This window comes from Anomalospiza imberbis, chromosome 7 (assembly GCF_031753505.1).
Source record: "Anomalospiza imberbis isolate Cuckoo-Finch-1a 21T00152 chromosome 7, ASM3175350v1, whole genome shotgun sequence".
NCBI lineage: Eukaryota > Metazoa > Chordata > Aves > Passeriformes > Viduidae > Anomalospiza > Anomalospiza imberbis.
In genome coordinates this window covers 27,204,670-27,229,278 of record NC_089687.1, presented here as the reverse complement: position 1 = coordinate 27,229,278, position 24,609 = coordinate 27,204,670, and the positions used below count along the sequence as shown (strand labels likewise).

Below are 24,609 nucleotides of genomic sequence, written 5' to 3'. Positions count from 1 at the left end.
ATGAAAAGTGAAGTGAAATAAGATAAAAGGCTTCCCAATACATTTTTTGAGTTAAGGTATCATTTTTTCAATGGCCCTTGGAAGGAAGTCATTAAGAGAATACCAACTCTCTTGTGGGCAAGGAACTGCTTCAGATTCCTAAAGCATCCTAAAATACAACAAATTCAGAAATAACATTAATTTAAATTCAAGTAACACTTGAGTGATTTATTTCAGCATAAGCACTGAAAAATAATTCTGTAAAATAACAGAACAACTAATTAGATCTCTGCAAACAAAAGTATACAAAGACATCCTGATACCATGTCATAGTGATACATGTATATAATTTAATTTAAAACATCATAGCACATGCTACAGAAGAAACTGAGTTCTAGTTCATTCTTCTTGGGAAAAAACTGCAACATTCAACTTTACCTCTTTAAAGAAGTCAGTTTTCTAAAGGAGGATGAGGAGAAGGAATGCAGAAATTTTTCAACCTGGGATGCATTTGTCAAGCCTTCAAGTACTGCCCTGTTTTCTAAAAGATAAAAAAACCCATATTATGATCACAAAATCAGGAAAAAATATAGTAAAGTAAAACAAGCATTTATGTAAACATTTTTTGGCCTTACAAATTGAAGTTTACCACATCCTCCAAAGTCCACATGAATCCTTTTGCAATAAAGCAATTTGCCATTAAAAAGAAAAAAAAAAAGGCTCAGTGTTTCAGCAGGAGGAAGGGAGGAATTGCCTTCATCCAAAAAAAGACTTTGTCACTTATGTAGAAAACCCTTCCATATTAGTGAGGCACAGTACTTACAAAGAACAGCATAAGATGAAAGAAGAAAGTAATAATTTTATAAAACGTGAACTGAATTCATGCCCTGACTTTGGAGAACATGTAATTCTTAAATTTAATATATTAAAGACTCTCCCATACTATTATTTCTTAGGTACATATTCCTTACAGAGCCAAAATTTCAGTGCTGTTGTGAAAATCACATGTTATACCAAAGTTCACCTTTTGTCAAAGAATCCCTTCATAGTGAGCCTGAGGAAAACAACACAGAGGAGCAAACTCCAGGTATATTAGTGGTTCTGCCATGCACTGAGCTTCAAGCTTCCCTATTAGGGAACTTCTTTCAGCGTGAATCAGCTTGAGAACCACAACTGCTGTATCAACACGGAAAGCAATCCACATCTGGTCTGGCTATGGCCACTGCTGGTTCAGTTTTAGGACAAATCATCTCTCCCTTTCAAATTATTTGCCTGGATATCAAAGACATTTTTAAGGACTTGTACAAAGAGGCAAGACAGGCAGCTGAAGGACTGCCAGCACACCAGCTGCGCTGACCCTGCCCAGGAGCACTGAGGAAAGCAGGGCGAGCCGCTCAGCTCGGGCCCGTCCCGCTCCAGCCGGGCTGGGCTGCACCGGGCACCTCGGACACCGCTCCAGAGGCACAGGAGCACAGCAGCTGTGGCACTGCCTCAGCCTCACACACAGATGGCTCTCTGGGATTTTCAAATGGCCATCTGGAAAGCACACCTCATGCTTACACTCACTCCCTGGTTGGCTATACCTTTGGGGGGAAAAACATAAATATATCAAACCCTGTGTGGGTGTGTTCCTAAAGTAAACTGGTTCAATACATTAAGCCCTGTGCGTATTTATTCAAGGTTGAAGTATGCTGAACCAAGAGTACTGAATTTCATTTCCAGAGTGTTCACATCTCTCCCAAAGCAAACAAAATACAGGGAATATAAGAAACTGCTCATGTTCATTTTAAAAACATTATAATTTTTTTTTACTACAATTCAAAGGTTCTTACATAGGAACTATAAAAAACTAATCAAACATTTAGTTATTAGTAACAGTAATAATAAAACATACCAAAATATTTTTGCATATGATCTGATGAAGATTTCTTAAATACTGAACAAGTAAGCAAGTTTGAATTCATATTAGAGCATGGAACAGGCAAAGTTATAGTTAGGAATGCAGCCACTCAATGTTAAAATCAAATACAAAAAATCAATTGCCAAAAGGCTTCCCCATAAAAGCACTTGAAATGATAGTTTAAATGTTTTCTCCTAAACTTACTCATTTGGCATAAACAAGAAGAATATGACACATAAAGCTATTAAATTAGACCTGGAATCTTTATGCTTAATATTAAAGCTATAATACTCTGTTCTGAAGGAAGTTCATCTTGCACTGTGCATCAGTCAATTACAGTTAGGAAACAGAATTTTACCAAGTCAGAGCACTTTCCTTGATCATGCTATGCACACAAATCACGGAATCATAGAATCATCTTGATTGGAAAAGACCTTTAAGACCGTTGAGTCTAACTACTGTGCAACACAGCACTGCCAACTCCACCAATATACCCACGTCCTTCAGTGTCACATCTACATCAGTTTTTAAATCCCTCCGGGGATGCTGAATTCACCATTCTCAATATTTTTGCCTTTGAAAATATAAAAGTCTAAAAAAAAGTTTATTCCAACAATATACTAGTAGAATAATGAAACTTAAAACTCAGATGACTCCCCAAGAATTATGTATTTTTACCTTAGAGGCCATGAGAAGAATAATTTGCAATTAAAACCTGAACTGTGTCAGCCAAAAGAATAAAGCTTCATGCTACATGATTTCTTCACAGTGCCACTTCTGTAAGAGAACATTATGGACTGACAAGTCTAAAAGAACAGAAAACTCTATTATCAATTACAGCTTGTTCTTCCAAACTATGTGAACACTCCTCTCATATCTATAAGTCATTACTGAGCATGGAAAGAAACATATTTGAAGAAAGATTTTTCCATGCTGCTTCTCTAAAAAAAGTAGTGTGGAAAGCATCAAGAATGCATCCTTACTCTGAACTAAACATACTTTCAGTTTCTTTGATTCAGCAAGGTCATAGCTCTATAAGAAGAGCACCTGTGTTAAAGATGATTAACCCTGGAAAGCAGAATAGATAGAAGACAACATAAGATGAGGTGGTCAGAAGTACACAGGAAAGAAGCTTCCCCACCACACACCCACACTAATGAGACTGGGAAACTCTGGAGGAAGAAAACCAGGCAACATGCTGATAAATGCAGATAACAAAAGCACAATCTGAACTGAATGCAGAGGTGTAAAAGACTAAATGGATAAAGACTAGATAATACATTTGATGATGCAATGAAAACATCTGTTTAGGAATGCATCAGCAGCAGAAAATAAATCAAGATGCTTGATCACATAAAGTCATCTAAAGTAAATCTGAAAACATGAAAGTAGAGCATACAAAACTGGTAATATGCTCCTATTTGAAATACTGGCCTACATTTGATGCAAACAAAAGAAATACGTATATCACAGAAAAATGTCTAAGAAGCAGTTGAATACAAGGATTGTGAAAAGTAACTTCTAACCTGGATACGGGAATAATGTTTTTAAAACAGAGAAATAAAGAGATCCTTGTCTTAGAAGCACAAGGAATTAAATGTTTGAGAAAGTAGAATGGACTACTTCTTCTTGTTATAGAGTGATAAAAAAATAAAATGTTTGAATGCACCAAGATAGAAATCTTAGACTGTTAATAGTGTACTGTTTCTCACACCAAGTTACCATAAAATATCATGAGGACAATAAGAAGTTATTGTAGATAAACCTTGTAACACCTGTTTTACATAGTTACTTCTGTGGTAGAACAAGAAGAGTAAAGAAGAAAACTTAGTGGTGTAAACTAGCACTTCACTGACATGCTTTACAAAAAAACTTGTCTTAAAAGCAACTTCTTGCTTAACCACTCAGTATACAGGTGTATACAGCTTCATCCAGCTACTCTAAAGTTATATACAAGAAAATATTAAACAGACACAGTATGGTCTGTTTCCACACTAGAAAAGGGTCTGACTCTCACACTGATCTAATCCCAAGAAAAAATAAAACCAGCCTTGGAAATATTCCAGTTTGGTGGATGACTTCTTGTATTTACCTAAAAGTATATGTATGGTAATATACATCTCTTATGATGAATATAATACAAATACCATTGTTAATTCCCTGTATCCATATACATAAACTTATTATTCTACCAGAATCCTATTTAGTAGACACTTACATAAACTGTCATTTTGGTAAGAACATAAAATAATACATTTAAAAACTATTGTCCTCAACAAATCAGAGCTACAACTGCAACTTGCCATTTGAAAGAGTTTCAAACATTCTGCCAGAATTCTCTTGGCCATACAGCTCCACAGTACAGAGAAATAAGGTAAAAACTGACAAAGACAGAAAGAAGCAAAACCTCCTTGGGACAGTTATTAATTTCAATTGTCGGCTCAAGCCTTCTCCTTAATAGAAAGAGCAGTCTTCCAACTCTAGTTTGTAGGTAATTTAATTGCAAGTTTCAGCAGACAGGCATGCATTCCAACTTTAAAATATAAATGCTGATGTATTCTTTATGTGGGATTTAAGTTGCCAGCCTTATTAGACAAGCCTTAGTCATGCAAAACAACTTGGATAAGACATTACTTCCCTGCCTGCCCATTCTGACTCACTAGTAAAAACCAGGCTAAAAAGCTTTCTTTTTTGGATATCAGGAACAAAGAAAGTTATGTGAAAACAATGGGAGAAAGCCTTACCACAGAGAAGTCAAAGATGATTGATAATAGTCTTGTAAACTTTCATGGTACCATACTTGCTCAATAAGATCCATTTCTTATCAAAAAGGTCACATCAATTTCAGCAGCTGCCAGAAAAGGAGTAAAGAAAAGGTAGAGCCTATCTGTTCCAAAAAGCCTCCTCTAAGTCATTTTAAACTCTAAATGATCTTCTGTGCCTTTTCAAGCACCACAAAGCTCAGCTGCCAACCTTCTATCTTTTTACCAGTCCTACAGTGAAACTGCTTTACAGATACAAAATTGCTGAAGACAAACAATTAGGGCAGTGGGAATGAAAATACAACACTGAAAATAGATACTATAGAACAGTTTTTAAAACTACTTTAAGGCTGATGTTTTCATAGTATTGCACAGAGTAGTTGTAGAAAGCTACAGAAGTCAGGTGACTTTACAGAGAAAAATTTAAGTGCCTCATAGAGGCAAATAAGCAGAACCTGAATTAAACGCAATTGTACACTCATGGCTAAATCCCTTTCCTAGGAGTTCATGCAACAAATAAAGCAGAAAAGAGTTGAGATGAAGAGCTGAAGAATGTGGAACAGGAAATTTATCTTCTGTATTCAAAGAAAACACTCTACATTACTTACAGGATTTCGGGAACAATAATAATAAGGACATTATCCTGCAGCCTTAAATACCACAAAACACACATTAAATATTCTATTATAAGGACCTGACGCACTTAAAAATATATATATGCACACACACGTAGGTTAGCCACAGAAAAGTTACCTTATTCTCTCAGCACCAGTTTCCTTAGAAACAACTTCATGTAGTCATCCTACACAAAACCTAAAACATTCGCTTGTCAGGATCCTGGTGATAACCCATCCCACGCCAGACAATACAGGTTTGTCCTCCTTTTGCATCAGTTCATATGCAGTAACTCTTCCTATGCTAGTTTGTCTGCATTAACTTCTTACAAAAGCATTTCCATGCAAATTACTTTCCGTGTAACCCTACCTCTCCCAAAACACATTCTCATTCATGGTTTTGGTTCATGAAGTAAATTAAATCTAGATAAGTAAAGATGCAAAATGCATAGTAAAAGAAGGAGCCTAAAAAACCGCCTCAGCAAACTAACACTTGCAAAATCACAGTTAAGGTGGTCTTTTTAAGGCACTCAGTGCTAATTACTAAAAATGCACAGACACAGGCTAAGAGAAATCTTGAAACAGAATTTCTGTGGGAACAAAACCAAAACAAAATTCAAACCAAAACAAAACAAAACAACAAAAAGACACTACCGAAACCTCCCCAATATGCACTTTCGAATAAGACTGCAAGCATCATGCTAAGATCACTATCTGGGTCTGTAAAGAAAAGAAATTTATGCAGAAATGTTCTAGAAATACCAGCTGAATATTCTCAGCAGCTTCCCACTTTTGAGGTGTAAAAATCATCACTTGAGAGAAATAAATGCCTGTTATATTATAAAAATAAAAAAATTAAAAAGTTGACGTCAATTCCAGACCACATCTAAATTCCGATACCAGTTTATACTTCTCATTGCACTATTCCCTACCAACTGTAATTTCCACAAAATGGATTTTAGGTTACATATTCATTAATCAATTTACCTAACCTCCTTTCTTCTACCCTATTGTCAAAGAGATCTAACCTAGAGGATCCTCTGCTGAGTAATGAAGTAATGAAACCCCTTATTCTAATCTTTCCAACTTCCAGATGGTAAAGCCTCCACCTCCGGGAAGAGGAGTGTAAATAGATTAAGCTGAAGTGACAAATTTTCCCCCATCTATACACTTACTTGCACATTCACAAATTCTTAAATGAGTGTAATCTCCAAATTTATCTGAATTTACCTCAGTTATAGCTAAAATTGTGTCATCTTGCTGACTTTAAAAAAATTATGCAGTAAGATTACAAAGTTCCAAATAAACTTTCAAAATGGCAAGTTAAAAAAGATCCATAAGAATTAAGACATTGTTTTACTGCTCAATGCCATAAATTTCATATCTGACTCAGATGCTTCAGTCACATTTAAGATGCATGGCTTTCAAGGATAAAATTAATTCTGATTGATATGCTGGTCTTATTTTTCCATTACAAGTTCCCAGACTTTAAAAAGCAAACTCAACAAATGTAGTTAAATGAAACATCACTGATCACACCACTACTCATAAAGATGGCACAATTTCAGAACAGACCGGATCTCTTCTGCTTGACCTAATGGAATATATGAGCAAGTTGAACACTACACACTTACAAGAAGGACTTAAAAGTCACATACAGAGGCTGTTCACTATTCAGAGGTAAAGTACAGTAGCATCAAGAATTCTGAAATCTAAGATCCGATTCAACTTTCACAGATAAAACTGTAGATGGCTTTATTACTTCCCGCTGTCACTGCAGAGGAAACAACTTGTCTTCTTCCATGTCATGCATCACAGCATTATTTCAGTGTCAGTCATTTTCAGTCACACTAGTTTTCTGAAAGTTAGAGAGGGGTTTTAAGAACTGCAAAGAACAATCTCACAAAACAGAGAGAAAACCACTGTTAATTTTATATTGAGATTAGACAGACAGTCAGAATTTCCACACATAAGAAATAAAACATGTACCTGACCATGTTAATTCTAGATAATGCAATCCATTAAGAGCTGTGTGAACATCAACAATTAAGATATTTGACCCAACTGATTAAGGTGATTGTGCTACAAAAATTGATGCTTACGGCAAGCCCTACTACTAACTTCACTAGGATTCCTCCAGAGCAGGAAATTACGTGGCCTTTGTTGGACCCTCCTTCACAGAAAACAAGCAAAGAAACAGTGTCTCTAAAGAAAGTGTAACCCTTTTTCACCACCTTATTAGCAGCTCTCATGAAATTCTGAAACTCAACTCAGCTTACTATACTTGGAACTCTGTGGCCTATTGCATGGAAACATAAGCTGCTTCTCAGTGAAATAATCGTGTGAGAATTAGAACAGTAGTAAATGTAAATTAGTGCAACAACTACACCAGGTACCCCCTTTGTCTTGGTATGAGTTTAATAATTAATCTTCACTGCTGAATAGTTAAACACAATGCATATTGTTTACAGTCATTATCCTTCTACTGTTAAACCAACATTACAACAGAATACAAACCAACCAGTCATAAGAAAGGACTAATGAATATTTTAGTGTGAAATTATTAATTTTTCATGTTTTTTTTTAAATAGTGAGGACACTAAGTTACTAACATATGTGGGGATGTTACATAAGGAGGGTGTTTGGATGGTTTTTTTGGATTTTTTAACCTGAAATTTAAACTACTTTTTTTTCTAGGGTATAACTTCATATATAATATCTTTAGGAATACAGCATAAACACAGCAGAAACAACTTAAATCAACCCAATCTCTCATGCACCATATTAGGCAAGTTCTCCCACAGTATTTTTCACTTATCTAAGCTATAGACCAGTATAAAAAATAAAGTGGTGTAAAACCACAACAAACAACAAAATGAAACAGAGACAAAAAGAAAACAGCCTTCCACAAGTGCATGATGACTCCAGTTGGAATACAGACTTTTTTCCTCCTCCCCCCAACACTGCAGAAACAAGAGGAAGATCTTAAATGCACACTACTATTTTCAGAAATATTTTCTGTTCATAACCTGAACAAAAAAGTTTTTGTCAAATACTGTCCCAATGTATATTCAGAAAATTTGAGTCTTTCCAGATTATGAAAAATTACAGATTTGACCGGCAGCACTGAAAATCCATGCAGGAAGCTTCATAGCTAAGCTTCCCCAAGTTTTTTTCTGTGGGCAGGGGAGTGGAATTTATGTAGAGATGGTTAATTTAAAGAAACACTGTTCTAGGTTTTCAAACATATTTTCTTGCACTCCAAAAAACATCACTGAGGACTCAATGTTCTAATCTTCAAGCACTTTTACGTAACTTCATCCATATACAGAGACACTCTGGGTTTTTGTTTGTAATACTGAACAGTTTTCCTGCTTAAAAAAAAAAACACACACACCAAGAAACACCAAAAAAACACCACCACCACCTTCAAAAGCACTTGGTAAAACAGAGCTTTTCCTTTCCTCAAGTTTCTGGAATAACTTTACCCTTTGTAAAAGACCAGAGATGGCCTTATATCCAAACTTTTTAGGGGTTATACTACTATTTTTTGCAACATTAATCATCTTTGACCAATTCCATATATTACATCTACTTCAAATAGAAATACACCCACATGAACTATACTACACATAAACAGTTTCTCTAATCTTTTACGGGTACTGCCCATCTAGGCAACAACTATGACCTTTTACTTTTTTATTAGTTATACTGGCATAGAGCAAATTCAGTTCATTCTCTTCAAACACAATCAAAAATTTTTAATCAAAGCCTGAGTTTAATTAAAAGTTTGTTCTGTTTTTCTATGCAATTGTGCTGACAGGGATCAGCAGCACTTACCAAAGTTCAAGCAGCAGGCACCTGAAATTGCTGGATTACACATTTTTGGTGTAAGTAATATACTCATCTTTCATACAGCATGCTCCACAAAACAGTCTTTCAAGGGCAACTTAGACAGAAGGTTTAGAAATACTGAGGTCATTGAAATGCACAGTAGACCTGCAGAGAGAACATGGAGTAACTTCTCAAAAAGTAGGGCTGATCGGGTATAAAGCCAAAAAAAACCTGAAGGAAAAACCCACACCACCAGGAAAACAAAAACCGCCAAGAACAAGCCAAAACCAACACACGCAGTCCACATGTGACTCCTTCAGCACATGAAAAAACTGTTCTGAACAAAATACAAACCCAGACCTAACACCCCTGTACTTGCAATTATGTTCAGATTTGCAAGTTAAGATGATTATATCATAATTCTTTCTTATCAGCAGCAAGGGTTTCACACTTGACACTTGGGGGGAAAATCCTCCTGCTTTTTGCCTTATCTGCCAGCTATCCAACTGGCACTTTGAGAAGACTTTCATAACATATTTTAACAATTTTATTCCCTAATCAGTTCTATCTGTTTCATTTAAACTATAAAAACCAAGAAGATAGCAACTTAAACATTCCCTTGCAATAAAAAAGGAAATGCTAATAAAAACCCTTTCCATTTTCCATAGATGAGACACATATGCACAAAGATGCAGAATTTACTCATGGCAACCTACATTTATCAGAAAGCTCTAAAGTCTGCACTCAGAAATAAAAGAGATAATCGTTTCAATCTATTCAAAGTCAGCACATATTACTACAGCAGAATGCCCCAGCAGTTCATAGAAATAGCAATAAAATTACTACTACTAGAACTCTGCATAAAGCCAAGAAAAGCCTGCATCCTTTCCCTGTAGGAGAGATATTTTGTCTTTCAAAAGCTACCCACTGGAATACTAATCTGGAATACATCAAAACTTGATAGAGCTGACAATGGACAACATAGTGATTAAGGTTTCCTAATTAGCATGATAATATCCATTTAAGATTTGTTCCCTCCTCTCTCTCACAAGACCAAAAATTTATTATCAAAATAAGCCATCAAATACAGTAGTTGGCAATCATGGGAGTCTTATCAGCAGAGAAGGGCAATGGACCATCACACCCATACACATCTCCACCAGCCAAGTGTGATAAGGTTCCTGCAAAATGTTTCAGTAAAATGACAACAATTTGTGCTGAACCAGCTCCAGCTCTTTCCTAGCAGTTGACCAAAAAAAAAAAAAAAGGCATAGCAGTCCACTTCCTCACTGAACAACAAATCTTTAAGCTTTCTGGATTTATTAGACAAAATTAATATCTAAAGGCGCTGTACTTCAATTTTTTTACTTACTTCTGCTTTTCATATGTTGAACCTACGTAGTTTTCTGTCTTTAGCACAGACCAGAACCTGCAAGTCTAAGAAAAAGGGCACAGAGGAAACAACAGAACTAACCTTTGAACATTTAGTAAAGTTTAAGTTAATATAAAGTAGAGGAGTGGAGGGGTGGCACAAAACACACTGTGACAATCAGCACAATACTCAATTACACAATTTCAGCCACATCAATGCCAATTAGTATTGGCTGCTGACCCCTAATTTAATCTGGAATGCATCCACGATCTTAACCTGATTAGGACTTTGTGCACAACAAACATGAAATCCTACTGTTGCACATTTATTTTTCTGCTTTAGTATCCTAAGTTTTACTCAATTTAAACACTGAAGTAGCTAGGGGAAAAAAACTACAAAGTTAACATATAAGCACTATTATGGAATTTACTAGAGCATCTTCAACCATTTCCCTAAAAGTGTCAGAGTTTAATTTTGGGCTAATTTGGCAAGTTAAAAACTAGATGTACAAGGCTAACATTTTAATTTAAATTGAGAAGTAAAACTACTGAGTGCAGTAGTTTTAGTTATGCCATGTAAACTGCAACATTAATTGTGAAAAACTATATTAAACCTGCAGCTAACTGAAGGGATTTAACCTATAGAGAGGAAAAAGCAAAGCACGTAGTGTCTCTCTGAGAGGTTAATGCCATGATTCCTGGAACACAGCTGCCATCTGAATGATTTAAACACCCAGATGCCCCAGTAAACATTTTTCTATGGCTGAGGAAACAAATGCAACAAAGTCTCAAATTGCAACATCCCACAAAGTTTCATTTCTGCACCCACAAGGAATGATTGCATGAGACTTTTCACCACTGATGCATATTCTGAAAGGTGCATATTCTGAAGGTAGCAATTGTTCTTACATGACCACGCATAGTCCAAGTCCACTCAACATCTGCACAAGCAAAAGGGCATCTCAGTTATTTCTGCAATTGGTCCTTTGGAAACACAGACAACAAGCCATGCCTAAACTGTTTTAAATTTTTTATTTGCTGTCTCAACTTCTAAAACAAATTGTTGTGAGGAGAAAAAATCTTGTTCCCTCCCTCTCCTCAAACAAACAAAAAGCAAGCTAGAAGTTTTCTTATTCAACAGATATACAGAGGTTTCTCAAACTCCTGTGGTGTTTACACTAAAAGGCAAAGCTGAAGACTCAGAACACATGAAAGAAGTCTTGGCAGACACACAGAGCTAAACAAACAGAAAGGCAATAGCCTGCTCCGAGCCTTCCTGTTCAATGGAGAATCACACAGTGCATGTGACACCTCTGATTTTAAGGAAAGGTTACTGCCACAGGACGCCTATGAAAATCAACAGCGGAGATACACAGTTTATGACCGCTTAGCTTAAATCCATTTAGTATTTTAGTTACTTGCTTTCTATTTGCATTCAACTTACCCTCCAGTCCAAGACTCCTATCTCTATTTGTATGTCCATAGCTAACACAGAACTGTTTCAGAGATGTTCATAAAGCTCTTGCCACTCTAACATGGCAAGATTTGTACTGCAATTTGCTGCAGTCCATTAACATGAGAAAAGATATCAGAATCGCTTATATGAAGTCTAACAAAATTAGCAACTCTCTTCCCAAGAAATTGCCACAAATATGTAGCTTCCAGAAGCTTAAGGATGATACTATTTGAAATTATTGCACAGATGCAACACTGGAGACCACTGAGTATGGTGTTTTGTCAATTACATAACTACCAAACAGACTGAATACATAATTAACAATCTGAGCAGTTTTGGAAACTCAGCAATTTTGTCTAAGGCCTGTTCTATGCGAAGAACAAGAAACAAGCACCTTAAAAAAACCCCAAACCCACAGGCATAAGGATCTAGTTATTTTCCCACTTCACATTTAAACCCCTCTTGCTCTCTCCTCTGTGTCCATATTTAGCTTACATCTCTATGCTGTTCTGGCTCAAGAAAAATTTCTTAAAAAAAAAAAAAAAAAAAAAAAAGGAATGGAAAATTCTCCACTGTTACACAAAGAAATATGAGGTTGTACTGGGATAAATCCTTTGTCAGCATGCCTTACATTTCTATGTGAAAGGGCACATTATTATCATTTACACTCCTCAATCACTTCTTGTGTAAGTTCACTGCAGTAAATGGACTTTAACCAATCATCTGTCTATTCTACTGCTGCAGATACTAAAGACCAGTACAACATCCATTCCACGTAGGGAGCTTTTTTAATTACTATATTGAACTGGATGTGTTTCCAACCCTAAAGCATGAGGAACCAGAGTGATACACTGAAGCATCAAGTATCCTTTCAAAAAAAGGATACCTTTAACCCAGAGTAATAAACAGATATCAGAACTCAAAGTTCTTTGCCCTACTCTGATGGCATGTACAAAGGTGCTTGATAAATTGCTCACTCCACCCACTCTGTAACTAAGTTAACATAAAAGCCTCCTACTTTCTGAGACATGTCTTGTCTAAAAGGTTACTGACCCTCATGTGCAGCCACCACAATGCTAAATGGGATGGTGGAATCACCACTGTAGCTTACACATGGGGCACACCAGTCTTAAGATACCACACCTTCACAAAGCTCATGTTTAAAAAAATTAATTACAATTCTAGATAATTTTTCACGTGCAGGAAATACAATATTCAGATTTACAGATACAAGCTAACTTGAGCTATTTCTACAACAAAATCTGTTATGCTTATGTCTATGTGTCGCCAGGATCTTGTGCTTAGGATATTCAGGAAAGTTACTAAAGTACTATGGACTTCTTCATAACCTTTTCTAAATCAGCTTTTCTACCTTGTGGCCCTATTCCAAATCAGAACAGAGGCAGGCATGCAGAGGGGCTGCTCTCCAGCCTCTCCTTAAGCTCAACATATCCTTAAACCTAAAGGAAACAGAAAAGACAAAGCAGAAAATAAGAAGAGGAGATGTAAAGAGAAGAAACAGACACCAGAAGCCTCAGAAATAACAAAACTATTTGAATAGAAAGAAAATAAATTAAGATAGGAAGGAAAAGACGCAAGCAAATTTTACACATATTTCAGCTCATTATCTTTCAATCCAGTATCTTCTCAGCTGAATGACCCTGAAAAATAAGATTATTCTTTTAAATTCTCTCACTGTCTTTCCAGATAGATGTCAAACAATTCCTCCAGTTCACATATGGGTCAAGGCAAAGCAGAAGAGGGGAGGAAGACCCTAAATAAAATTACAATTTATAATTTATAAACTACTAAATATAGGGAATGGAAACAGAAAAATATTCCAGACCTATCAATTTTGCCCTGTATGAATCAGCAAACTGCAGTCATGCAGTCTGCACAAATGTCCATGTCACACATTTCAGTTAAGCAGAATTCAGAGGAACAGCAACGTGGAACTATTTAAAGAACTCACAAACCCTACACAATGCAGACACCATTAAAGGAGATCTAACCATTTCAGTTTTCTGAAGAATCACAGTAATTACAATAAAAATACAGTAAGATTAGCTAGAGTATGGAGATTACACACAAAAAACACACACTTTGCACTTTTGGAATGCTAGCCAAATGCTTGTGTAACAATAAAATGAGAAGTCATGAACAACTTTGTCCTTTGTAAAAAAAAAAAAAAAAAAAAAGCCCCACATAATGTGCAGAAAGAAGAACTCCTGGAAGAGCGTTATGAGATTTGAACTGCACCAATCATCTCCATCAGGTCCTGTGCAGATCAGTGTTACACAGCCAGGTAATTTGGCATTTTTCAATGTCAAATGATAGCAATGATAATCGCTACTAAGAGATAAATAAATAGTTTACCACTTTGCAGTAGTTATACACCAAACATTTCTCTCCCCTAGTGTGATCTCTTTCCAAATGTCACTGGCTCTCTATTTTCAGGTAAACTTAATAAATTTGACCATAAAATCTGTATTTCTCTACCTAATCACACCGAGAGGTAAAGGTAGCAGATCTGACACAGGCAGTGGGCAGCAGAGTCAAGCTGGACTGCTGCAGAACAGAAAATAATCAAGGAAGACCAAAAAAGCGACTTGCCAGTGGTATTTTTGTCTTTCACTAATCACCTGAATTGATTCATAATAAAACATCAGTTGAACCCTGTGCCCAAATTCATTCCATTTGATAGAAAAATGTAACATTAACAGAAGAAAGAAAAATTGCTGTGTGGCCATTCATCAGACAATAAAAAAATTTTACTATAATGGATAATCTGCAGCATGGACTCAAACAGTTTGCAAACTATATGCTATTTTACCCAATTCCTGTTCTTGGTTTTTATGTTCTCTTCTTTGTAGCACAGCTGGCAATACAGAATTTTGTTTTACAATAGGGTTTTCCTAAATAACTATATTTTATTTCGTCAGAAGTGCCCCTCTACCTCTTGAGCTTTTATTTGAAGCTTAAAAGCTAAAGTCAGAATTCTATACATAGAAAAGGAGATGCATTGAGTCGCTCCATAAATATGTCCTATGACTAAATAAAAAAAACCCACATTTGAATTATTTGTCTTGCTATTAGAAGCAGGAATTATCCAAACAAAGGTGCAGAGAGAAAAATTCAATCAGCTTGCCATTTTATCTACAGTGACTTATTCAAGCTTAAACTCAAACTACTTTCTTACTCAAAAAAACCCTGTAGAAAACAGTATTAAATAAGTCAAGAATTACTTCTCACACTTATTCTGTTTGGAAATGAAAATAACTGACTGAAGTAGCAGTCAAACGATACTACATGTGACTGTCTCTGCTCAGATCAGTTTTGCCCGAAAGGGATTTCTTTAATGATTATTACTATGGCACAGATATTCAAGAAGACTCAGCTGGGGAAGCCTCCACCTTCACTTCTTGATACTCACTCATACCTTAATACAAGGAAACAGCATCAAGAAAAATAATGGAATCGAAAATTCTTTTCCAGCCCAGACAAGTCTTTGAGCAAACACATGACCCAGATCTTTAAAGATTCTCAACTCATATTAAACTGCTTGGTAAAGAGCAAACAGGTGTGCCTCTCCTCACACAGAAAATAGGGAGTATCACATGAAGTTCTCAGGTAACAGGTTCAAAACAGAACAATGACTAATTGACACCACACATGAAGTGCAGCTCTTATCAGCAGAAAACATGGTAGCTGCAAAAACCATACATGGGCTCAAAAGTTTTCATAAGTAAAGTATATCCATGAAATAAATGTATAACGCATCATCCCCACTGAGACTGGGAGAGCTGACCTAAGGAGTAACCCTATATTCTGGAAGAGTGTAAAAATAAAGCACCTGCTGTCAAATGAGCACCTGCTGAGCTGTGGCAGACCAGCAGAACTCAGAACAATGATCTTGTCACATTCCAGGGTCTCAGAGCTTTAGGCTTCAGGAGAGAATAACAGTTCAGACCAGTGTGGCTGTTCCTGTGAAGAATGGTCTGTAGGTTGCCCAAAAAAAAACCCAAAAAACAACCCACCAGCAAACAAACACCATGAACAGAAAGCAACTAAGACTACTGCTCCAGCCCATCACTTCTCTAAAATAGAGGTGAAACAGTGACTGTGATACTGTCCATAAAATATTTAGCTCTCTAATGATGCCTGAGAAGATAATTTCCTTCCCCACCATTCACTGAATGTTTTTTTTAAGCATTCAAAGAAGCCAAGGTGAACTGAAGAAAGATCTTTTCCATCCTTATTTGAATTAAAGCAGCATTAACCATTTTATTCAAATGACAAGAGGCTTCCAATGACATAACTGACTATTAATACAACACCACAGGAAATAACATGCAATTTCAGGGGGAAAAAGGATGCAATATTTAACCAGTTCCAATATGTATCCTGATATTAAAGGGGAAAAAACCAAAAAAACAACTCCACAACCCTTTCTTTTCATCTCAAAACTAAAAACACTTCAAGTCACTGTCAGTCACACAGCTCTCTACTCCAGAAAACAATTATGAAGGCCACAGCATTAACATGTCCAGTGCTGGAGAGAATATTGGAGGCAGAGAAGAGTGGTTCCTATAATGAATCTCACAATCTGTTAATCCAGAATGCACAGCAACACAAATTGCTGGAAACATGGACCTTTGAAAGCTAGCCAAGAAACCCTGCAGCCTTCCTCTAGCTCAACAACACAAGCAGGAATCCCAGCAAATCATAACTAGCATGGCTGCCTGCATACATGCTAACATAATTTTATCCTAGAACACCAAATCTTTGCAGGAATTATCACCACAACTAATTAATAACACTAAAAAAATGCCACCCAAAAAATCCCACCAACTGCATAAATCACAAAACGTACTGATTATTTGTACATGGAGTTTCAATGACCTCTCCTTCCTGGAGGACATTCAGTTGTTTGCTGGGGTTCTTTTACACAATATAAAGATTTCTTCTATGTGATTTCCTTCTGCATATTATTGATTTCTCCTGACTGACACTGTAATTATGGTGAAGCTTCCTTCTCCAAACACTGTAGCAACACTTCTAGGCCCCTTGAAATTATGCAGACTCACTTACTTGAGGATACAGCATCAAAGAGCTTACTATATTCCCAAAATATCACATCCCTCATATTTGCAGCCTTATTTTTAAAAGAGTATAGACCATACTGAAAGAAAAGGAAACAGGAAGCAAAACATGGTAGAGCAGATCAACTGGCTGCACAAAGTTTTACTTACCATGAGTTTTTATTTACCTGGGGGTGAGGGGGAAGGCAAAAGCAGCTACTGAAAACCTTGTTAAACGTAAAAGCAATGGTGGACCTGAAGACAATCCTTCCAAGTGCGCTCCTCTGCCACAATTCTGTTCATGCACAACAGATCACACAAAGCCAATGCTCTGTGATCAGAACTGAATGACCCTGGCAACAGACTCAGCAATACCAGCATAGTTTTGTGCATAATACTCAAGTCAGGCTTCCAAGCACCAAGAAAACAAAACAAAATAAACAAAAACAACCCCACAAACAAATATCAAGAAAAAAAAAGTACCAAACAAATAAAACTGGGACTTTTTATCTTTCTCTCAACGACTATAAACAAGGTATCTGGTATGTGTCATTGTCTATGGGTCACTGAAGAAAAAATTCTGAGAAAAATATTCCTCAGCACCACTGGACTTTGGACACATACACATTAACTTTCAGCCACAGTAAGAAACAAGAAATATTTTGCAACTCTGTGACAGAACTGCATTCTCTGTAAGTCAGGGATTTAAGCACCTAACAAATAAAGAGCCCTCCGACTATTCCACCCCCCCATACATTACAGGAAAACAAAAGTGTTTCTTCTCACCCTGTGAGAAGACTGCTCTGACTCTCCCAGACTTTACCTCACAGTGAAAAACATACAATGCTGAAACCAGACTGAGGCAGTCTGGATTAAACAGATGGCACTCCATTTAGAACAGTTTCACTGTTAATAACATGATAATGGCATTCCTTCTGGAAATCTTCTCATGTGCTCCCAATATACCTATTAAAAAACCCTGAAACCCAGAAGTAGATTTCCATCAAAATATGCTGGAAAATGGCACTACAGTCTACACCAAAATTCCACCGACATCATGCTGTTATGTTTATTCTCATATTAATAGGAGTATCAAAAAATAATAGAACAGTTCATATTCTGCTAAAAAGAAACAATACTGTATTATATACAACTGAGAAGTATTTTAAGTCTCTGTAATTCACTGACTGTATAGTTAACTTTTACCAGTCTCTTTCCAGATGAAGCAGACTATGTGCTCAAGTTTGACGAACACACAAATAATTACAGTTAACCAGATACTAAGGCAATTGACACTTCTCAGTCACAAAGCCAGCCATGCATAACGCCGAGCTCCTGACACCAGCACTCAGTGAAACCAAGTCACCACCTCAGTCAGGAGGCAGTTGTCAAGAGAATTCTTCCTTTTCACTTACCTTTCAGTGCACTACCAGGATTTCGGGACGCCTCCCCGCTCCTCCTATGGAAACAAACACCAATGTTCTTTTAAGACGGACCCACTGAAAACCGAAGCTCGGCTCCTGGCGCCAGCCGGGCTCGCTGGGAGCTCCGGTTTCTCCCCCAGCTTCCTCCCCTGCCGAAGCGCGCCCCGAGGGCGGGCAGCGAGCGGGCACTGCCCGGGCCCCGCCACCGCTCCCCGCGGGCACGGCGGAGGGCCGGGGCTTACATAAGCGCGGGGAGGGGGCCGCCGTCCGAGCGGAGCGGAGCGGAGCGGGAAGGGGACAGAGGAGAGGGAGCAGAGCGGCAGCGGCAGGAGAGGGAGCGCGATCGGCGCTGCCAGCGCCACTGCCGGGAACGGTTCGCGCCCCCGCACGCACAGACCCTGCGGGGCTTCCGTCCCTCCCGCACCACCGGCAGCGACAGACGGCGACGCGCAGCCCGCAAAGGGTGGGAGATCCCCGGCGCCGGCCCGAGCCCCGCCGCCCCCTCACCCCGCTCTCCTCCTCCGCCGCCGCCGCCTCCAGACACCGCCAGCCCCGCACCTCAGCAACGCGCCCGCCCATTGGGCCACGCCCCCCGCAAGAAGCCGCGCACTGATTGGTCGCTTTCCGCCCCGCTTCTCCTTCCCCCGGCTCTTCGGCCCGAGCCGGCGGCGCCGCTCCCGGTGCGGGGCTTGTCCCGCTGAGCCGTGGCGGGAGCGCTGCGGGCGGCAGCGGCCCGGGAAGGGGGACGGGCAGCAGCTTCGCGGCCCCTGTGTCCGCACCGGGCCAGCGGGAAGAGCCGGAACGGAAGCTTCCCGGAACCCGTGTAGCTGGCCCGCGCTTCCTGCAGCGGCGTGTCCTGGCCAGGTTCCGGTTCCGGGTGGCGGCCGCGTCCTGAGCAGGGTCGCGGAGCGGGCAGGTACCGCGGGCGGGGCACCGGCACCGGGCCGCGCTGCTGCCACCGGCGTGTCCGTGTCCGTGTCCGTGTGCGGGCAGGGCAGGGCAGGGCAGGGCAGGCGGGGGTGGGGTGGGAGCGGGGCTGACTGTCCCTCCGGGGTGTGCTCTCCGTGCCCCGCTCCGTTCGACCTCTGGGCACAGCTTGTGCTGGTCGTGCTGGCAGAGAGCGGCCGGCTGGTGCTGCAGCACAGCCCGCTGGCCGCGGCGTGTGCGTGACAGGGCATAGCCTTCTCCCTTCTGAAAGGTGAATGTTGGTAGGAGACAGGCCTTGGGTTTCTGTCACGGGGCTGGAGCCTGGAGTCTAATTCAGGGGGAGCTTTTCGGGTTATGACAACGTTAATGCTGCTCTCCAAGTTTTCTCAGGCAACGAAATCTGACTGCTTGCCTTCACGGCCTGGAGTCATCTTCAAGAGTTACAGGCTTTGGAGTTGTGTCCTGCATTCCAGTCAATTTTCTAAAAGTTAAGGGTAGTGAATCTGTTCTTTGCTGCCTGATATGTGTTAAAATGGGAAACCTTGGCTCAAAGAAGACTCAGGTCCTTTGTGAAAATGGAACCTTAAAAGCTATAATTTTCTTCCAGTCCTTCATGATCTCGCTGAAAATGTTCCACTTCACATCTGTTTTTAAAGAGCAGCTTAATATCTTAGTAGTTCTCCAAGATGTCTGTAAATAGAGCATACATTTTTCAGCCTCATCAAGCAATGAGTAAGGTGCGTCTCCTTGTCCATGCATCTCTCCTGGCCCTGCTGAATTCCACAGTTATATCTGACTGAACTGGAGGCAGCTGAAAAGGAACTGATGAGCCAAGTCTTTGTTTTTCTCAAGTTTTTCTTCAGCGCTTAGCAATCATAGCTTTCCCACACCTAAGTCAGAAATTTTTACTCTGAACTCTTTTTGATTATTCTGGAAGTAGTGAGGGGCTGGTGTTGCTGAAGTGCATTTATAGACATGGAAACCATTGGTTTTCTTACACTCTTCTCTGGCATAGGTGCTCCATGAATGTAGTGATGGTTGTGACTTCAGTTTGCTTTACTGTGTGTAATCACCAAGCTCTGAAACACAGAGCACTAAGTCCCTTGGCTCTTTGTTCTCTGTTTCTTCTTGTTGCCTCCCTGTTTGTCCTGTACAGGGGATTGTTCTTTGCAAGTGTATAAAAATAAGATGATGCTCTCTGCAAAGTAACAAACTGACCTTTTCCTCTAGGTATGGGACACGGAAGTGACCACGGCCACGGCCATGACAAAATGGAACTCCCTGACTACAGGCAGTGGAAGGTGGAGGGAACTCCCCTCGAGGAGGTGCAGAGAAGGCTGGCTAGGCGGGGTCTGAGGGATCCGTGGGCTCGGTAAGTGCAAGAGCCTCAAAAATCGTCTTGATGTATCATCTGGTGGCATCAGCCAGACCTCGTCATTGTAGATAACTCATTCTTCAGTGAAAGCAGTGAAAATTAGTCACAATTTCAGCAAAGTCTTTATTTGCTTTTTGAGTGAAGGTCACACCTTGCATCACCTTGACCAGTGTCCACATCTTGGGAGGCAGCCTTGCACTTGTGATGTTTCATGCTGACATAGATCAGGCACAATGACCAACACCTCATTTACCAAGACACCTAAGTAGCATTAGGTCTGCACATGTGAATAATCCTGTCTTTCTCTGCAAAGAGATGGTGTGCTAGGGTCTTGATAAAGATGATGGAACTTGCACTGACATTCTGAGTAGGCATAGCATTCCTCACATACAGCAGGAGGCCTTTATTTGAAGAGAAGAAATGTACATGTATACATTCAACTGTGAATGACGTCATGGAGAATCAGCTTTTTACTTCTCATGCTGTCACTCTACAATGAGTATCTCCTCCTTTTTAGATATTTAGGCAGCTGTTAAAAACAGGGCCTAATGTATTTCTCCTACATCATGAATTATACAGTACTTTGTTCAGCCACCCTTTCACCTTGGGGAATAAAAATACCAAATGTCTTGTGCTGTGTAGTCTGGCCCTTCTGTAAGGGAAAAGTTGCATGAGCAAATGGTTCCAGGAGTCTTCATAGAAATGACTTTACTTTGAATCACTACAAGAAAAATGGAAAGGCAAATAGGTAATCTATTAAATAGTTGTTTCATAACAACGTGCTATAACCTGTGGAGGGGTTTGAGGTTGACAGCACTTTTTTCTTTTCTTTGTAATAGTTTAAAGATGTAAGCATAATGTAAAACATACTTTTAGTGATGATAGGAATCATTTGAAATATCAGAACTTTTCAGGCCTGTTCACTTTCATCTTGCCTCTATTTCTGTGGAGGGCAAGCAACATAAGCTTGTTTTCCCTTTGCTTCAGACAAAATTGTTTTCAAGAAGCAAAAGGCTTGTTCCCATAAAAAAAAAAAAAGATACAGTTTAATATTGTAGGTTTAGTGTAAGTTACCCTGACCTTTAGTGCCTACACTTCCAATTTCAGCAAGTGCTGCAAAACAACACACTGGAAAAGGGACTGTAGTATTTGTTGCCCCTCCAAGATAAAAGAAAATTTTTGTTCCTCTGGTAAAAGAAGGGGATTTAGCCAATCATATCAGAGTTCAAATAAGGAACAAAGTCAAACCCGAAGCACGAGATGATTCCTTCTGAACTTCTAAAATTTTATGTAAAGTAGTATGTCAATTCCATAGGACAGTACAAGCATCGTGCCAATTTTCCCTAACAAATGAGAAATTAAAGTATCATGCTACTTGCTTCAGTAGTCTGGCAGAAGATTGTGTTATTAACATCTTGCGCCACAGGTCTCGAAAGTCACCCTCTCCAGAGCTCCCTCCCCTTTGGTACGCCAAGTTCATTTTAACAGGAAATCTGCTTTCAACCTTTGTGGCAAATGCACATTAATGTACATATTAAATAAAAAATAAGCTTTGTGAAAGATGTCATATTTGGAAACTTTCAGTCTATATCAATTAGATATACTAGCACCTTGAAGACACTTTTCCATGCCAATATGCTTTCATCCCAAGTCACAAAATCCATCTGCACAAGAGGATTATCTGTGAACATAAATATCTGCCTCCCTTGTTTTAAACCCCTGTATCTTCTCCCAAAATGACAGTTTTTATTTTATTGCTTAGTTATTTTTCCTTTTCTTAAGGACTTTTGAGTCCTTACAAGAGGCAATCTACACCCATGTCCATAAATTGCACTTGTTGTGCTATAAATAAATCATATTTGTAGTCAGAGCAGTGACTAATGTTTCAATAACAATGGAGGTTGAAAACAGCAAGGCAAAACAGTGTGAAGTTTGTACATACTCTGTAGCTCAAGCTAAACACCATCTTTTCAGTCTTCCTTTTAAAATCATCTGGCTCTCATATAGTTGTGTTGTATTGTGAAACAGAATGTGCCTCCACGCTGAGATGAGCTATGTCTGGATTGTAAGATGTGACTGTCCAGCACTGTGACTAGCCTTTGTAGTTAGTCCAATCCATGCAAGTGCTAGTGAGCTCTGATTTGTTACAGAGTGAAAACAGAAGAGTACAATTGCACGATTTCAGGGAGGTGATTCTGTTCCTATAGTTGTGTTGTATGCTGGCACTACTTGTATCTCAAGTTATATGGTAAGGGTTAGATTTCCTATCATGAACTTTACTTGTAATTCCTGATACTTAAATGACAGAACATATTGTACAGCCTCAATGTCTAGCTAATTGAAATACCTTAATCATTCTTTTATATATATATATTCTTGTTGATTTGTATCACAGTTGCTCCACTGATCTTTTTTCCTTTGGTTTCATTTTCTTTTCCAGTAATGAAGTCTGGAGGTACCAGGGTGGCTTTGCAAGACCTATCACCATAATAGAAATCCTTACCAGGGGACTCAAGTGGGGAACTGCAGCTTTTGTCATAGCTCTGGGCATTGAATATTCACTGTTTCCTCCAAGGAAGAATGGAGGCCACCACTGAAGATCTAATATGACAACTTAATACTTACTAATCATAAACTGAAGCATATATGAGCCTGCTGCTCACTCTGTACTTATTATATGCATATTAAAGTCTATCGCAGGCAAACCTGTGTTTCTTTGATCTTACTGTACTTCTGTGAAAGGATCAAAAAACATGGCCAGAGCAATTTAACTGGCTTCGATCTGGGGGGGAAAAAACCAACCCAAGATGGCTCTTGGGTTTGCTGTACTACCTTTTAAAGAGCAAGATAAACTATCAGACCAGTTCTTTCCAAGCCCTGCCAAGATTCTGTTAAATTAAACAAAGTTTGTTGCTTTTAAGAGAAAATTTGTACCATATTTATTACAGGTTTAATAACTATTATTTCCCACTAAGTAGTAATGAATGACTTGTCATTTCTTAAAGTGTTGGTTACTATTTGCTCTTATGTCTCTAAATAAAAATAAATATTACCTTAAAGCTTTAAAATCAAGTCCAGACTGCCTCAAAGTATATAAAAGTACCAAAGCTTATACTTAACCCTATTGAACAGTCAATTAGCCTGGCAGACACTATGCACCAGAATAATCTGCTGTGTAATATCCAGACATCAAAAACTCCATTGCTGCCAAAAGTAGAATAAAATGTTTACTCAGCAATAACTATTTCTTACCCTAAAATGTCTTCCACCATACTTGACTGTAATGTCAAAAAAGAGAACTTTTTCATTTGCTCTGGTGTATTTATGGATTTATTTATTTTTACATCTAGTCTCTTTTAGCCATTTGTTTTAAATATTCTAGTTTTCTGGGCTACTTTAAGAATTCCTGGATTGTAGACTATAGCAGAAAAGGACCTGTGGGCACTATATGTCCTCTGAAGTACCAGGAATTATAGTTGTCTGAATATCCTACTGTAAATTTTGCTATGTTATGTCATTAGTAACAAAGTAAGGAGGCTATGTTACATAGCACAAACAACAGGACACCCGTCACTAAAATGCAAAGCAAAATTAGACAAGTGAGAAATGGTAAATGCCACTAAACAATTACATAGTATACTTCCATGGTGAAGAAATTGAAGTTCTTAAACAATCCCGTCACAAATTGTAGCTTTACAAAAAAGTTGAAGGTCCTACCAAAACATGGCTAAAATATCATTTTTTAAACATACATATTCACACACAATCCTTCTGAGTGAGATTATAATAGAGCTTTATTTTTAGAGCCAATAAACAACATCTGTTACTGTGTGAGTGCAGATGTACTGTTCAGTGGAGTTTGTCATTTTTGTATGACATTGCTCAA

The 24,609-nt window shown here is 38.7% G+C and overlaps 2 protein-coding genes across 6 annotated transcripts in view; one reads left to right on the top strand and one right to left on the bottom strand.

The window, feature by feature from the left end:
- The window catches only part of HYCC2 (hyccin PI4KA lipid kinase complex subunit 2), a 48,126-nt gene extending 29,060 nt beyond the window's left edge, over nt 1-19,066 (bottom strand). Inside the window, exons 1-3 of one of the 5 annotated variants that reach the window (XM_068196227.1) lie at nt 18,980-19,066; nt 18,413-18,456; nt 418-520 (exon numbers count right to left, since the gene is read on the bottom strand). The gene's annotated coding sequence lies outside the window, so the exon portion shown is untranslated. Of the gene's footprint in view, nt 1-417; nt 521-4,623; nt 4,731-13,288; nt 13,377-18,412; nt 18,570-18,979 lie in introns of those variants that run through there. The other 4 variants (XM_068196228.1, XM_068196230.1, XM_068196231.1 and 1 more) reach the window with 4 other exon arrangements.
- A 21-nt stretch (nt 19,067-19,087) lies between these two features.
- On the top strand, nt 19,088-23,795 carry NDUFB3 (NADH:ubiquinone oxidoreductase subunit B3). The gene is made up of 3 exons (XM_068196234.1): nt 19,088-19,337; nt 20,579-20,720; nt 23,164-23,795. Exons 2-3 carry the CDS (start codon nt 20,581-20,583, stop codon nt 23,318-23,320), a joined length of 297 nt encoding a protein of 98 aa, XP_068052335.1. The 5' UTR covers nt 19,088-19,337; nt 20,579-20,580; the 3' UTR covers nt 23,321-23,795.
- The last annotated feature ends 814 nt before the right edge of the window (nt 23,796-24,609 follow it).